At 47.6% G+C, this 17,494-nt stretch overlaps 1 protein-coding gene across 2 annotated transcripts in view; it reads left to right on the top strand.

Annotated features, from left to right (window-relative positions):
* The window catches only part of VPS35L (VPS35 endosomal protein sorting factor like), a 111,871-nt gene that overhangs the window by 3,648 nt on the left and 90,729 nt on the right, over positions 1-17,494 (top strand). For both annotated transcript variants that reach the window (XM_070230898.1, XM_070230899.1), the window contains exons 2-7: positions 3,285-3,384; positions 5,935-6,102; positions 8,290-8,412; positions 10,956-10,980; positions 13,458-13,534; positions 16,722-16,850. In XM_070230898.1, the coding sequence (XP_070086999.1) occupies positions 3,285-3,384; positions 5,935-6,102; positions 8,290-8,412; positions 10,956-10,980; positions 13,458-13,534; positions 16,722-16,850 (622 nt within the window). The remainder of the gene's footprint in view (positions 1-3,284; positions 3,385-5,934; positions 6,103-8,289; positions 8,413-10,955; positions 10,981-13,457; positions 13,535-16,721; positions 16,851-17,494) is intronic.

Below are 17,494 nucleotides of genomic sequence, written 5' to 3'. Positions count from 1 at the left end.
ATATTGCTGTTTTGATAACAGTGCCTTTCTCAGCTGTTGATTGATTTAATAATTATTTTGGGGATGAAAAACACATTTGCAACTGAATTTCAGGTCAGATTACATTTCTGCCCATTCTGTGAAATTAACTTTGCAAAATTCTATTTTTCTTGGCAACTGATTAAGAGTGATCTGAAAGGAGGAAAAGGGTAATTTGATTTTTAAAACTCCATTATGGCTGTTGCTGACGATGATTCCAATTTATTTATTCTTGGGCGTTTTGTCTTGTAAATCAAGAATTGGCCGATAGCATATTAAAAAGAGTTTGGAAGAATATTTCATAAATGACTTCAATTGCAATATTTTGGGAGGGAAAGACAGTGTATATTTTGTAAAATGTAACCCGGAGGGAGTAGACATATGTTGTGGCAGGATTTTCCTTTACAAAGGAAGTAGAAGGAGAGGCTGGTCCCTATGGGTAAGTAGCCTTTCTCCTCTCCAGCACTCAAAGCCAAGTGTATTTAGAAAGGGATAGAAGCGAGATGACATGGGAGCTCAGTTCTTTTGTGCTGGATTGGGTTTCTGGATTAGCGGGGGATATTGGGGAGAGCTGACTAATTGCGTGGCACAGTTAGATCGGGCTGCTAGTGTTGCCTGCAGAGATTAGTGAAGTCATGACGCTCGGAATGGGGTTGTGGGTGGGGAGGGCTGAATTCAGGGGATGTCGAGGCCAAGGGACAAAGTGCCTGGCTTCTTCTGCTGTTTGAGCTGCTGTTTTCCCTAAAGCCAGGTGGGGAGGGAGGAATTGTTCTGTGTGCCCAGAAAAGCTGTTTTTCTGGAAGATGATATTTTGCAAATGGGACCTGCCCATGTCTCTTCTTAAAGACGAAATGTTATTCATGACACCTGGGATGGCTGAGGATTGGGGTGCCGGGATTCAGGGAGTGAGCCCCCAGTGTGAGGTGGCAGCAGTGGCCCACTGGCTCTGGCACCCCAATGATGGGAGGGCTAGTCCCAATGAACACATTTTCTTATTTCTTTCAATATGGACAGGCTGAGAATTTTCCGAATATTCAAGTTCTCTTTCCCTTTTGATTAGCCATTCCATCTTTACATCCTTTCTCTCTTCTCCAGTGTTACCATAAGCATTCAAGAAAAGCAAAGCCACTCCTTCAACACTGCTTAGAAATTTCTTCAGCCAAATTGTAGTTTCATGGCTCGCAAGTTTTACCTTGCACGAAGCACTAGGACACAGACACAGTTCAGCCATTTAAAACAAGGATCACTTTTCCTCCAGTTTCCGTCTGAGGCCTCAAGAGAATGGCTCTGCCGCCCCTATTTATGCCACGTTCTCTTCACAACTGCTTAGGTACGATGGGAGAAGGTCGAAGCTCTCTGCAGCTGCCCTCTTCCTCTGAGCCCTGGCTGGAGCAGCCCCGAACAGTTCATTGCAGCAGCGGCTCTCTGCAGCTTGTGCCTCGGGACTCTGGCTTCTGCCAGCATCCGCTTCCACGCCTTCAGGTGTTTGCGGCAGCAGCACCCTGCTCTTGGTACCAGTTTCCTATCTCAGTCTGTTTGGGCTGCTACAGCAAAGTACCGCAGACTGGGCAACTTATAAACAAGAAGACTTTATTTCTCACAGTCCTGGAGACAGGACGTCTGGGGTCGTGGTGCCAGCACGGCCAGGAGAAGGCCCTCCTCCTGGGTCACGTCCTGGGCCTTCTCGCTGTGTCCTCACGTGGTGAATGTGATGAGGGGGTTCTCCAGAGCCTCTTGTATACGGGCACTAATCCCGTTTAGAGGGCTCCACCCTCGTGATTTAGCACCTCCCAGAGGCCCCGCCTCCATGTACTGTTGCCTTTGGGGGTTACGATTTCAATCTGTGGATTTTGGAGGCACACAAACTTCCGGACCACAGCACCTCTCTTGCCTTTTATCTTCTCGTTGTCACGATTTTAACTCTACATGTATTTTGAACTCTATAAACTATTTTCTGCAGTCAATATTCATTTAGTTTTACCCACACCCTTCTTTTGTTACTCTGTAGTATATATGTTATGTTATGTATATATATTATGTATTTACATATATATGTAACTAAATATCTATACATATCTTTTGCTTTCAACTGGAATTATTTTCCTTTAACATTTTTTTTTTTTAATTTAAAACGTGGTTCTGCTGCGGCTGCTGCTGACTTTTCTTTGACTGGGAACTCCTTTCTTTTGCCCTTGTGTTTGAAGGAGCGTTTCACTAGGTGTGGAATTCTTGGTTGGCTATTATCTTCTTTCAGCACGTACTTTAAAGGTGTCATTCCTTTGTCTTCTGGCCCTCCTCTCTGTGCTGAGATAATAATCTTACTGTTGTCCTTTGAAAATAATGTTTTCCTTTTCTCCTAAGACACCCCCTCTCTTTAGTTTTTAGCCGTTTTACCTTGGAGGCCCTAAGTGTGGTTGTTTCTGTTTGGTTTTTGTGCTTGGGGCACGAGTGTTTCTTGACTCTGTAGCTTGATGTCTTTCTTTGGTTTGAGAAGAATTTCAGCTGCCATCTCTTCAGATGCTGCTCCCATCCATCCTTTCTCTCCTCTCCTCTGGGTTCCAGATGTATGTGTGTTAGACCTTTTCTTCGTGTCCCTTTGTCTTCTCCACTCTTCTGTGCTCCCCATCTCTTTTCCTCTCCGTGCTTCAATGTGGGAAGCATCCTCTCTCCCCTTTCATCTTCCATCTCATTTGTTAACCCCCACAAGACTGATGAAAACCATCTGCTCTTCCTCTGCTTTCTGCCTGGCTTTTTCTCCTGCTCTACACAGCTTAATTGGCCAGTACTTTGAGGGGAGGCCAGGCCAGGATTTTCACTTCTCTGCCCTCCCTTCTTCAGAAGCTCTCGCTTCAAGCCCGGCTGTCTCGACAGCCCTGGCCCTAACTTCTCTCTCCAGCCCTGTGAGGTTCCTTAGAGCTCTTGGCTGCTCTGCCTCCTGGCAGCTGCCCTCTGCCCAGCTTCGCCCTCTTGTCCTGTGCCAGGATGAGTCGATGCTGTGAGGGAGAGCTGGGTGAGGAACACTCGGTTCCCCTCCGTGAGCTTCCCTCTGTTCTGCTGTCTGGCCTTGCAGGTCCTGTATGCCTTGGCAGCTCCTTGGAGCTTCCAACAGATTGTTAAACAAATTTATTTATTCTTTCTTGCTTGTCTTGGTAGAAATACCATTCCCCTATAAACTACCTCATCACTGAGGAAGTCTCAGCAAACAGTGTTTAGTGTGTTGCTTATCCCCATCAACTGACTGGTTTCTGGGTTTTGCTGTTCACCAGGCATTCCAGGCATAGGAACTACAAGGCTGAATTTGCATCATGCCGGTTGGAGGCTGTACCGCTGGAGTTTGGGGACTATCACCCACTGAAGCCCATAACTGTAAGTTTTGCCAGGGGCCTCTCTAACTGATGTTCCAGAAAATTGCAGGCGGTATTCCTGGGTCTTTCCATTTTGCCAGTGTTAGTCTCTTTGCATGTTTCAATCAACCAGTTTGTTCCCTGCCCCATTTTTGTGATGTTGGCCTCACCCTCCATCATTTTGATTCTCCCTTTCTCGTATTAGTGAGGTTGTCATGAGTATGGGATGCCCTTGTTCCTGATGTGGAGGTGTGAACAAAATACATCTTGCTTATTCATTGGCCTGTTTGGAATATTAAGAATCCTCTACTTACCAGCGCAGGGCGCTGTCCTGAATAGCATCTTAGTCTATCTGTGAGATTATTTAAAGAAACAAAACAGGACAAAAAGCAGGCGAGAGGTGAGGTGGTCCTCTCTTCTGGGTAAGCACTCTTTATTAGTAAGTGATAGCAGCCATGCGGTGGCCAGCACGGGTGGAAACGAGCTTGAGGGACAGATGCCAGTGGATACCGAGGACCTAAAATTTCTCAATAGCAGAGGACCTGAGAGCACACAGAGGCAATTACGGAAAGCAGGAGGTCACAAGGCCGAGCTTCGGCCTCCCAGGGCCCCTCAGATCCCCAGGGGCTCGTGTGGCTGTGGCTGACCCACCAACGAGTGGGTTGCGTTCCCAGGAACTCGCTCCCGACGTGGTAACAGGCTAGCTGCAGCGGCTCCGAGCTCACAGCCTGCTGGCTCAGCAACACAACTGCAGGGACATTCCCTTCAGCAATTTTCATTTACCCGGTTGGGTTGTGTGTCCTTCCTTCCCTGAACCAGCCCTGGTGACCGGGCTAGAGAATACGCTGACTGGGATGGGGCCAGTGCCCACCTGGGAAACTGGGAGCAGAGTCCATCCCACCAGGCCTGCAGGAGCTGAGAGTCGGGGAGGGCTGCCTTCCCGAAGAAAATTTGGCCTGTTGAGCCTCAGAAAGGAAGGAATGGATGCCAGGCAGAGAAAAGACGACAAACCTGCCCCCGTGGGAGGAGCTTTGCCCAGTTGCCCACAGTTAGGTCAGACCCCACCGGTTTAGGGAAGGGTCTTCAGTAAGACTGCCCTCACTTCAGACACCAGCTGCAAATGTCCCCAGGCCACCTGCACTTCTGACCGACTGGCTACAAATCCAAGGATTTCCCAAGACCTTCTAGGGTTTGATAATTTGCTAGAACAACTCAGAGAACTCAGGAGAACGCCATACTTATGTTTACAGTTTTCTTATAAAGAATGCGAATGAAGACCAGCCAAATGAAGAGACACACAGGGCGAGGTCTGGGGGGGGGTCCCGAATGCAGAGCGCCCACGCCCTCTGCCCATGGAATCAGGGCGCATCACCTTGCAGCGTGTCGTGTGTTCACCAGCTGGGAATCTCCCTTGAGCTTTGGTGTCCAGACTTGTTATTGGGGTTTCATTACGTAGGTGTGATTGAGTGATTCCTTGGCCACGTGATTGAACTTGGTCCCCAGCCTCCCTCCCCACCCCGAAGGTCAGGCTGATATCAGCTGGCGCAAAGCCCCAAGCCTCTAATCGCATGGTTGGTCTTTCTTGTGACCGGTCCCCATGCTGCGTCATCTCATTAGCGTAAACTCAGGTGTGATCGAGGGGTTCAGGAATACCAGCCACTCCAAGGACTTGGTCTCCTTTCCAGGAACCAGGGACAAAGGCCCCTCAGATCCTCCTTTAGCCAACACTCTCTCTTTGTTGTTACACCCTCCTCCTCTCTCTTTTTCTCTGAAGAGGGTTTTCTCTGCTTCCCCACGGATGCGTGCCCAAAGCGTCCATCGCTGTCCCTCAGGCCCTGGGTTTTCGTAGCTTCCTCATTTCAAAAGGAGTGGAGCCCACTAGCCCTCTGGATGTGGATCCTGAATTTTCGGCAGGGAGACTCTGGTGGGATCCCCTTAGCTCAGGGTTTCACCCTGGTCGTCATCTGAAGTCAGGAAGGGATCGGGGCCGGTGGAACAAAAACATGGCTTCATACCCCAACACCCCACCCGCCCTCAGCACCGACACCAGGATGAGGCACGGTGAGAAGTTCTCCAGAAAGGAAGTGGCTGGGCGTTCACTGCTTTGCGAGATGAGATGGCCGTGCAGAGCCACTGAGGCTGTCTTCAGAGTACGGTGGCCCTGGGATCTTAGGTTCATGACCCTGCCTGGACCACTGCTGCAAGACGCGCATTCTGATGCAGTCGGTCTGGGGCGGGGCTCGAGATGCTACATGTTTTGTAAGCTCCCGGGTGATGTGGATGCTGCTTGTCCAGGGACCACACTTGGAGCAAGAAGGCCCCACAAGACTGCAGTTAGCTCACCACCTTCTAAATCGTGATGGCCCCGTCTCTTCCTTCCTGACCCTAACCTCCCACCCTCCCTTCCCTGACAGCTGGGGTTCTGAGTCAAGTCAATTTGTCACAAAAAGTAAGCGTCCCTGCTGCAAGGAAAGGTTGGTTGAACTAACAGAATGAGGGAAACCCCCTTTGAGCGTGTCATTGGGAAAAGTCAGAGGAGACTATCGTTTACGTCCACGAGTTTTCCCCACAGGTCACAGAGTCAAAGACAAAGAAAGTGAGCCGGAAAGGAAGCACATCTTCCACGTCCTCCTCTTCCTCCAGCTCCGTGGTGGACCCGCTGAGCAGTGTCTTGGATGGGACCGACCCCCTCTCCATGTTCGCAGCCACTGCTGACCCCGCAGCCACGGCGGCTGCCACGGTAACACACCCCGCCAGCAGTCGTCCAGCTGCTGGTTGGTCCTGCGGGTGTAGGGGTGGGGCTTTCTCATCTTTTTGTTTTCAAATTGCACAAGTAATGCATGGGCGCATTCTCGTTGTAACAGTTCGAATAATCCACACATCCACAGGGTACTGCTTATAGAGAATGACGCTGCCGGTGAGAGGCTGCTGTGGATCCTGGAAGCTTCTTCCTTTTTTTTTTTAAAACATTTTAAAATTCTTTGTTTTAACTTTACTCTTTTTATAATTCTTTCTTTTGGATTTTTTTTTCCTTTTTCTTTCTTTCTTTCTTTTTTTTTTGCTGAAGAAGATTGTCCCTGAGCTAACATCTGTGCCAGTCTTCCTCTCTTTTGTATGGGGGTTGCTGCCACAGCATGTCCTGATGAGTGATGTGCAGGTCTCTGCCCAGGATCCAAACCCGTGAACCCTGGGCCGCTGAAGCAGAGCACGTGATCTTAAGTGCTATGCCACCAGCCCAGCCCTTGGATTTATTTTTGTGTAATTACATAAGTAATTCACTAATTATTTATGTAAGAGAGTCAAACATTACAGATGAAGTCCTATTGATCAATTCTCTTTATTCTATTAGCCACCCTGGAGGTCATCAGTGTTAACAGAGTAATGTGTGTTCTTCTGTACTTTTTCTTTGTGATTTCATAGGTATTTATGACAGTAATTTCTTAGCATTTATGTACATACTCATATATAAGTACTAACAACGGTAGTAGTATGAGCTTACTGTGTGGCAGGTACTTTCTGAGTTTAGTTCTCTTACTACCTCGTGAGAGAGGTATTATAATCTCATTTAAAGGGGCCCACACGGAGGAATAGAGATGCTTAGTCACATCTATGCTGGAATTCAAACCCGGCCAGTCTGACTTCTGAATCCACACTCTCGACCATCATTCTGTGCTGGCAGTGCATACATCTCTACATATTTTTTTTTTTTTTACATAAATTGAACTATATTTATATATATTTTCTTAACTTGACTATATGTCTTGGAGAACTTTCCATATTAGTACTTATAGAACAACGTTATTTTGAACCGCTGCGTTGTATCCTGAAGAGTAGGCGTTATCTACTTGAATTCACCATTCCTCTAATGATGGACACACAGACTGTTCCCGGTGTTTGCTGGTATAGACAGTGGTGCACTGGTCCTTGAACATGCATGCATCTTGGTGCATACGTGCCAGGATTTCTGCAGGGTAACTTCTTGGAAGTTCATTACTGAGTTAAGGCAATGTGTATTTAAGGTTTTGATGGCTGCTGCCAAATTGTTCTCCAGAAAGTCCTCGCCAATTTATATGTATGCCCACCAGCAGTGTTTCAGAGGGCCTGTCTCCCTTCATCCTTGCCAACATGGATATTATCAGTCAGTTTAACTCTTTGCCTTTCTCCTTGTTGGAAAATGATCTCTTTCAGTTTGCCTTTCTTTTATTTATTTATTTATTTATTTATTTATTTAATTTCTTTCTTTTTTTTTTGAGGAAGATTAGCCCTGAGCGAACATCTGCTGCCAATCCTTCTCTTTTGCTGAGGAAGACTGTCCCTGAGCTAACATCCGTGCCCATCTTCCTCTACTTTATGTGTGGGGCGCCTGCCACAGCGTGGCTTGCCAGGTGGTGCCATGTCCGCATCCAGGATCTGAACCAGCAAACCCCAGGCTGCTGAAGCAGAACGTGCGCACTTAACCGCTGCGCCACTGGGCTGGCCCCCTTTCCTTGATTCTTAATGAGTTTGAGCATCTTTTGATATATTTATTGGCCATTTTTGGTGAATCAGACTGAAGAATTTTTTATCATAGGAAACCGTTGACAGATCTGTTTTATTCTGCAATGAGGGACTGTCTTCTGCTTATAGTTTTTTTTTTTAGCTTTATTGAGGTATAATTGACAAATGAAATTGTAAGATATTTAAAGTGTACAGCGTGATGATTTGATATACATACACATTATGAAAAGATTCCCCCCGTTGAGTTAACACATTCATCACCTCACAGATTTACCTCTTTTTTTTTTGAGGTGAGAACATTTAATTTCTCCTCTCAGCAATTTTCCATTAAACAGTACCATGTTATCAACTGTAGTCCCATGTTTACTTGCACTTTTTCTCAAGATTAAAACGATAGTGCTGCTGAAGAGATTGTCTTGCCTTTCCTCAGGACAGTTCCAGAAAGAAACGTGAGAGAGAGGATAACTCCATCGTAGGATCCGATTTTGAGCCTTGGGCCAGCAAGCGAGGAGAAATCCTTGCCCGGTACACTACCACAGAAAAGCTCTCCATCGTGAGTACGGTGCACTTTTCTCCCAGGCTCTACTTCAGATTGAGTAGCCATTTCTTTTTGTTTTTATGATTCTGCACCCAGTTCCAATGTGCGGGTTTTTCCCCCACACCAAGCAATTCTCCCACACTAGCTGGTGTCCTGCAGTTCAACTCCATTCTGACACTGTCTACCTGGAGATGGCGTCAGATTCCACAGGGTAAGCGTTCCGTCCTAGGAGGCTGCCCGCCACCTCGGATGCCAGTCACAAGTCCCGGTTGTCACCTGTGCTTCTCACCGACTGGCTACAAATCAGAGGTTCCAACGACCCCTCTGTGGGTTCGATTAATTTGCCAGAATGGCTCACAGAACTCAGGAAACCAGTTTACTCACTGGGTTACTGGTTTATTACAGAGGATCATAAAGGATATGACTCAGCAGCCAGATGAAGAGATACACAGAGTGAGGTCCCAGACAAAGGAGCCTCTGTCCCCGTGGAGTTTGGGGTCCAGCACGGCAGCACGTGGATGTGTTCTGGTTCCCCAACCTGGAGGCTCTCTGAGCCCCATCCTTTTGGGTTTTCGTGGAGACTTCCTTACATAGGCGTGATTAACTCATCTGCCATTGGTGATCAGTCAGCCTCCAGCCCCTCTCCCTGCAGTTGGTTGGTTGGCTGGCTGAAGGTTCCAGACCTCTAATCACAGCCAGCCCCCAGCCTTAGGCACTTTCCAAAAGTCACTTGGTTAACCTAACAAAAGATGCCTTTATCACTCTTATCCCTTAAGGAAGTTCCAAGAGTTTTAGGAGTTCTGGGCCGGAACTCGAGGAAGACTGAATTTATATTTCTTATCATAAATCACAATATCACGGTTATGTTGCCCCAACTCCTGGGCTCTATAAGTTTCACCTGTTATGTCAGTGTTAGTTGGGAGAAAACGTGCTGATTGGTTGCTCAAAAAAATGTGTTAAGAATCGGGTGTGGCACAGTTCAGAGGAAGAAGTGGAACAGTGGAGCCCCGTCTCTGCTGGAGGTTGGAGTCGTGAGGTGGGGAGAGTGCCACCCCATGAAGCTTTACTTCCTACTGTGACTCAGAGTCCGGCACAGCCGGGCTTTCTGCCAGAGCTGGAAGTTCACTGTTTCTCTAGGGGCCGGCTAGGCCAAGTCGTTGGCTTGTGCCTGGGGGCATGTAGCAAGTAGAGAGTTAGCCTCCAGGTGGCCAGTCGCTCAGTGAGCGGCTCAGAAGAGCTGGGACCAGCCAGGGAGAGCCGGTTAGTGCCCCTTGTATTGAGGACTGGTTCACTGGCTTAGAACGCAAGCCCTCCCTGATGACGTAAACAAGAGCTGGGTGGTCCAGGGCTGCTATGGCAGCTCCAGAATCTTCAGGGATCTGGCTCTGTCTGTCTTTTATTTATTTATTTTTTTATATTCTTTTTTGAGGAAGATTAGCCCTGAGCTAACTGCTGCCAATCCTCCTCTTTTTGCTGACGAAGGCTGGCCCTGACTAACATCCATGCCCATCTTCCTCTACTTTATATGTGGGATGCCTGCCACAGCATGGCTTTCGCCAAGTGGTGCCATGTCTGCACCCGGGATCCGAACCAGCGAACCCCAGGCCACCTAAGTGGAATGTGCACACTTAACCGCTGCGCTGCTGGGCTGGCCCCCAGCTCTCTCTCTCGATGCCCTGCCGTGTTCAGGGTCACCTCATGTCCAGGTTGTTAGAAGGAGGAAGGGGGAAAGTAGGGGACACCTTTTCTCATTTAAGGAGACTTCCCGGAGTCCCCGTCAACACGTCCAGTTACATTTGTGTTGAAGGTAGTCACGGGCCATACACAGATGCAAGGGAAGCTGGGAAGTGGGACAGTGTGCCCATCAGAAATCGGGGCCGTGCGTGAGTCGGGAGGGTGGGATGAACTCGGCAGCAGTTGGGAAGGCTCAGCCCGACACCTCTCCTCTCCTCCTCCTCCCGGGGCGTGTGCTTGTGGAGGAGAATGGCAGGCAGAATTGCTGGACTGTTTAATATTCTTATTCTGAATGCACCGAGTCAATTTAGAGAAGTGATTCTCAACCAGGAGTAATTTTACTCCCCAGGGGACATGTGACAGAGCCTGGAGACATTTTTGGTTGTCACAGCTGTGAGGGTGCTGTGGCATCCAGTGAGTAGAGGCCAGGGATGCTGCTGAACCTCCTGCAGCGCACAGGATGGCCCCCCGACAGCAGAATTTTCCAGCCTGTCATGTCAGTAGGGCCGAGGCTGTGAAACCCTGATTGAGAGTAAGGTAAAGGCTCATGTGACTCCATTGTCATCAAAATTTTCCAGTTTGTTGGCTCACCTTGAGAGTCCTGAATTGAGAAGAGTCTGAATCTCCAGGAGTCTTTAGGGACCTGTCTTTTCCTCCGTTGAATAACTATTTGTTTTTCATTTGGATAAGTAAATCGCTTGTTGGAAGATGATGGAACATATTATCTTAGTGCTACATGAATAATAATTTAAGTATAAAGTTTTTTTGTCATAGATTCCAATAAGTTTTAAAAAATGTTAACCATTTTTTTTTTGCCTCTACAGAATCTGTTTATGGGATCAGAAAAAGGTGAGTTTTCATCGTTACTGTTTTGATGGGGAATTCTCCCATTACCTTTAATATAATTTTAGAATGTAGTGTGCAATCCTGACGATTAATTCAGTTGAAGCTATTATTTCCTAGATTCTATATAGACTTAGTAGAATTGAAATACATATTAGATGATGAATGAAAAAATCTGTTGGCAGGACTAAAGCATGAGCTCGCTCCTAGATTTTAGAGTTACAGAACAAGCTGTGGTTTCCCCCTCTCAGCGCCTCCTCACCAGCTGGGCATGGTTGACATTCTCCTTTTCAGAGATCCTTTCCTCTGCCTTAAGCCTTTTCCTTTTGTGAAAATGCAGGTATGCTAGTGAGGGAAGTCACACACTCAGTCTTAGTGGCCACCGGTCCCCAAACACAGCAGTTCTCCATTTCTTCTGCTGAGACACATGGTGAGAAGCTCTGGACCAAGGTGTGTCAGATGGGTTGTGCTGAGGAATAGGGTCCAAGAATTTCTTTTTTGAAGCTCCTGGATGATTCAGAAGTGACTCACATACCACTGGGGCGCACATGAGCATGGCCTTGGTTTATGTGCATGTTGCTGGTATGGCAGCTGCAACTCTCCCCCCATTCTCTTCAGGTTGAGACAGCACAAAAGAAATCAAGAGAGTGGAAGGATTTTTGTTATGGGCTTAACTTTGACCCGCAAACCATAAAAAGTAAATCATAGTATTGCATATCCACCAGTTTAGAAAATCAAAAAGATTGATGATAGCACTTGCTGGTGAGAATGTAGACCAGTAGGAACTCTCATACATTGTTGGTGGTAGTGTAAAATGACACAACCAGTGTGTAAAGCATTTTGGAATTATCTATTAAAATTGAATGTGGGCCAACCATAGGATATACCCAAGATCAGAAATTGGCAAACTATGTCCTGCAGGCCAAATCTGGCCCACTGTTTGATTTGGTAAATAAAGTTTTATTGGAACACAACCATGGCAGTTTGTTTACATATTGTCTAGGAATGCTTTTGTGCTGCAATGGCAGGGTTGAGTAGTTGCGACAGATACTCTATGACTTGCAAAACCTAAATAGCTTTATTTGTCTCTTTACAAAAAGTGTTTTTCCGACTCAGCCCAAATGCATGTTTCTTAACATGTGGTCCAAGGACTGGCAGCATTGGTATCACCTGGGAGCTCATTAGAAATACAGAATCTCAGGACCTGCCCCCAACCTACTGAAAATCAGAATCTGCATGTTAACACGTCCTCCAGTGATCCCTTTAAAAGTTGAGAAGCACTGCCCTCAAGAAATGCATGCATATGTGAATCAGGAGACATGCTCAGAAATGTGCACAGCAGCATTGTTCTTAGGAGCCCCAAAGAGGAAACGGCCCAAACATCCATCGACGGTAGAATAAGAAATAAATTGTGGCGTGTCCACACAATGGAAAATGCTAAACAGCAGTGAAAATGAGTGAACTTCAGCTCTGTGCAACAACATGGGTAAATTTCATGAACTAGAGTTAGTGGTGAATAAAAGAAGCAAGACAATATGGGCAGTGGTTACAAAGGTCTTGTAACGATCTGTTAAAATGTACACGTATGCGTGTTCTATATGTATTTCAAAAGGAAGGAAAAAGTAGAAACAAGGTTAAAAAAAAAGGTAGATTATTTGGAAACTTCTCCACTTTAGCAGTGGTTAGTAAGTAAATAGTAGTGCCGTGCTCTCGGGGGACCCCAGACATGTCTGTGAGTCAGTGCTAGCTGAGAAACCAGTGCCTTAAAAGATAAACCTGGAGAGTGAGTTTGGTAGGCAGGAGTAAAGGGACCTCAGCTCTAGAAGAGAAGCCCCCTTAAGAAGGGGAAAGTGTTCTGAAATAGGAGACATTGGCGAGCACCAGCCAGCTGGACAGATAGCCTTGCCCTGCGGCTGGCCCCCGGCCTGGAGTTCTCGCCTTCATCTCTCTCCGCCGGTCCTTGCCGATGGAGAGAGTTGTGCTGCCAGATGATGGAAGGAGGCACAGCTAGCCTTGTCTGCTCGAAGAGAGGGCTTTGAAGCCCTAGTGTTTCCCGCTCCGGGGCAGACAGTGAGAGTGTTGTTTTGCTAGGATAAGGGTACAATTCTACACTGTGAGTATGAGCCTGAGAGGCCCTTTTGTTCATGGAAAACAATTAAATGAAGGATTTTTGGCATCCTTATCTGGACTGTCTTTCTTTGGGATTAAACAAATGATGCAGTGAAAAGTTTGTAAATATCGAGTGTAGTGGAATGTTTTTGAGGTTGGCAGGCTGTGCTCCCAGGGGCAGCTTCTAAGCAGAAATGTTTCCGATGGAGCTCTGGTTACTAAGGACATTGCTTTCAAAATCTTGGAGAGTTTTCTGTAATAAAATTGTTCCCTGGCCTCTTTATTCATGATGAAGTGTAGAGGGAAAGATGCCTTCCTGTGGGGGTATTGGTGACAGGAAAGCCACCTGTGTGACATGAATCCCTTCTGTTTAGGCAAAGCCGGGACCGCCACATCCGCCATGTCGGAGAAGGTTCGGACCAGGCTGGAGGAGCTGGATGACTTTGAGGAGGTGAGGAGGTCATGTGCTGAGCCCGGGGAGGAGCCGTGCTCTTGTTTCTTCTGCCAAGTGAGATCAGTCTCAGTGGCTGCTCTGTGATTAATTCTGGAGCTGAGCATTGTGCTCGGTCCTCCTGAGGCAGCGACTGATCCAGGGAAAGATGCCAGCGGTGCAGTTGGCCGAGCTCGCAGGAGCCTGCCATGGGCTGGGTTTTGAAGGCATCTTTTCTCACTGATGCCTGAGCAAGCTGGGTCGTCTGGGGACAGGATTTAACTGTAAAAGCCAACTGGAGCCACCTCCCTGGGAACCCCCTTGCGTAGTATAAGGATCAGACACTTCTGCAGGGGCTGCACACGGCTGCTCTGCTGGCTGGATGTGGCCCATGGGAATCTCTTAATTGGCCTGCACGTGCTTATAAAAAACACGACTCATTTGCCAACTCTTAAAAATTCGTAAATTTAACATATTAATCCAGATTTCTGGCTTCTCTTGAAATCCACCTGATACTTGTGGACCCACATTCTTGCACTTAAGCAGGGCATGCACTGTCCGGGTTGCACGCTCCTCCCTGACATTACTAACCCGGCCCCTGGAGACCGGAGGGTTTGTGTCCTCTGGAATACTCTGCAGAGAAGCAGCACAGCGTCATGGGTGAGAGCCAGACTGCCTGGGTTTGAATCCTGGCTCTAGTGTTTGGTAATTCTGTGATTTGGGGCAAGGTGCTTGACAGGCCTGTGCCTCAGTTTACTTATTTGTAAAATGGGGGTGCTGCATAGTCCCTGCCTCTTAGGATTGTTACAGGCGTTAAATGAGTTAATGTAGAGGGAGAGCTTAGAACAGTCCCGGCACATGTTACATCCCCTGCAAGCCTCAGCTGCTGTCACCGTCACCCTCCTGAGTCTAGATGCCTCAGCTCGACTGCTTATTAACAGGGTGCCCTGGGGGGCTCACCTTTCCTATACGCATTCTGTCATCTAAAAAAGGGGATGAACACTAGAGTTGTGTGGACCATGGGGCTGCTTCGAAATCCACAAAAGGCCATCTCATGGGGTTGCCTTTGCTCTCCTGCATCTTGCCCTGGGGTTCAGGGTCCTCCCCGCTCTGAGACCAGAGCTCTTGGGTGCTCAGCAGAGTCTGATAGTCCAAGGTCTGTCTTCTCAATTCAGAAAGGACACATGTTGAATTAAGCTGCCCAAGAGCCTCAGGCTGCCTGGCATCGCCAGCCTTGGCTGGTAGGAAGGGAGTTCCTGAGGGTTTTAATCAAAGTCTGAGTATCTGAAAGTCGCTTGAACTGGCTCAAGTTGAAATTGGGGACTGTAGCGCAGGCGGCAGGGGCACTACCCTGAAGCCAAGGGCACAGTGGCCTGGAACCAGGAACTGCAGAACCACCCAGAAGCCTGTCAGCTGTCCTCTGTCTCTCTCAGATCCATGTAGACTCTAGTCACTGTCTCTTTCTAGTGCCCCATTTTCTCCCTGCAGGCTGGTTTCCTTGCTTCTCCCTGCTCACAGCAGCGGACGGCTGCCCTGTGGCTTCCAGGTTAACGTAGAGTATCAGTCAGGGTTAAGGCTAGGTTATGCTGTGGTGACAAATGAACTCTCATATTTCAGTGGCTTAATATAGCAAAGGTTTATTTCTTCCTCACGTTACTCATCTGGTGCAGGTGGCAGACACACCAGCATCTCATGATGCTTCCACCTCAACAGATGGCTTCCAGGCTTGTCACAGCAGAGCGGAAGAAAGGGTCACTTTTCAGTTCCTCCCTCCAGAGGGGACACACGCCACTCTGCTCACAGTCCATTTGCCCAAACTAGTCACGTGGCTTCTCCTACTGCAGAGGGGCAGGGAGGACCCTATCTCACAGTCCAAATTTCCTGAACCTTCTACTTGTATTTCTTTAATAAAGAATTCTTCACTTACATTCCAGGGAATGTTCATATAAAAATGATTTGGTTCCTGGGCGCCTCGTGCAGATTAGCGTGACCCTCACTCCTGTGAGCTGTGTAAATAGCACCTTGACCATAGCCGGTGTTAACGACCATGTCCCGTGTGCCAGGGGCTGCGCTGTCTTTACATACATTGTTATTTCAGCCGTGTGATCATCTCAATGTCCTCTGCCCCAGGTTTTCGCTGTGGTGTACTCACTGTCCCAAATGCTTTCTCCCTGGTCTAGTTAACACCTCCCATTGACTGGCTAACTCCTGTACACCACTGAGAGTTTGTCTCAAGCGTCACTTCCTCCAAGAAAGCATTCTTGACCACCAGTCTAGAGTCCATTCCTTTGTGACTGTATTTCTTCCGTTCTAAGATGAACCTTTCCCCCTACATTTAAAAAAATTTTTTTTTTTTTGGTGAGGAAGATTGGCCCTGAGCTAACATCTGTTGCCAACCTTCCTCTTTTTTTTTTCACTTGAGGAAGATTGTCCCTGAGCTAACATCTGCCAGTCTTCCTCTACTGTGTATGTGGGATGCCGCCACAGCATGGCTTGACAAGCAGTGTGTAGGTCTGCACCCAGGATCTGAACCCACGAATTCTGGGCCACTGAAGCAGGGTGCACAAACTTAACCACTAGGCCACTGGGCTGGCCCCTCCCCTATATTTGAATATCCCTGGAATTGGGCAGTGTCTCTCAGTTGCTGCCTGTCAGCGATCAGCATTTTTTCTTCCTTAGTGGTACGTGAAACAATGGGCACCTCCAGTTTGCTGAGTGCGATGTGTGTCTTTGTTGTCTTCTCCTGAGCACTTATCTCAGTTTGTGTGAACATCCGTCTCGGCCTCTGTACCTTAAACTCCAGTAGCGCAGAAGTAACGTCTCCTTGCTCGCCTTGTGTCTCGAGCATCTGGTCTATCATGCCTGGCGCACAGCAGGCCCCAGTAACAGTTTGCTGAGTAAGGTGAGTCTTGTTATCCGTGTGCACGGACGAGGCTCCGGGAGGAAGCAGCTCACGCAGAACCGTCCTGCTGCTAGGAGGCTGAGCTGGGCTTTGGCTTAGGGCTGGCTTGCCTCAGTCACTGCATGCTGTCTGTCGCTGCAGAAAACTCAGAGAACCTCTTTGATCCCAAGACAAAACTAGCCATCCTTGTGGGGGTGAGGGAAACTTAGAGCTGGCGCTCAGCTGACACTGAGTGTCGTTCCTGGGGGCAGTGGTCCCACAATGTTTTTCCTTTTGTGCCTACATCCTCCTCCTTTGTGCCCACAGGGATCCCAAAAGGAGCTATTGAATTTGACTCAGCAGGATTACGTGAACCGCATAGAGGAGCTCAACCAGTCTCTGAAAGACGCCTGGGCCTCAGACCAGAAAGTGAAGGCTCTAAAAATAGTCATCCAGGTCAGTTCTAGTGTTTTTCTTTTTTTCTTTCAGAATTTCCTATGTAAAACTCCTTTGTAGATAATTAGGGTTTTCAGAGGCCTGCCTTCAGGGTCTTACCCTATTTTTTTCCTCTGTTTCATTTTCACATACTTCCTGTGAAAGGCCATGATTACAAATCTGTGTGTTCATGAGATGGCTAATCCAGGGCCACCATGTGCAGCTGCACAGGTTGTGCACTGGCCAATTCCAGGAAATTCACCCTAAATTACAGAATTAATGGTGCCTCTGGGTTGTATAGTTCATTGGCCCCGGTACAACCCTGATGTATTTATGATTTATGTAGACTAAAGATTGAACAACTGTCTTTTGGATTTCCTTGACCAGATCATTGTATGTGTGGGGCTGATGGTTGTGTGTCCCTGATACATGCATTTTTGAGTCCTATTCTGCATAATTGCGGGACTAAGAAGACATGTTTACAGTGTTAGGAGAGGGACATTTGTTGAATCCTCTTTGTTAATGAAAACTCTTGGATCACAGAAGCTAGTTCTGTAAGAAAAACATCTTATTTTATTTCTTGACTCTTAAGATCATCTTGGCAAACCATGGCCAGAAGTGCACTGTAAAAGGAATGATGTAAGCATTCGGATTTCAGAGCACCG

Source organism: Equus caballus, chromosome 13 (assembly GCF_041296265.1).
Source record: "Equus caballus isolate H_3958 breed thoroughbred chromosome 13, TB-T2T, whole genome shotgun sequence".
NCBI classification, from domain to species: domain Eukaryota; kingdom Metazoa; phylum Chordata; class Mammalia; order Perissodactyla; family Equidae; genus Equus; species Equus caballus.
This window is presented reverse-complemented; position numbering and strand designations above follow the sequence as displayed.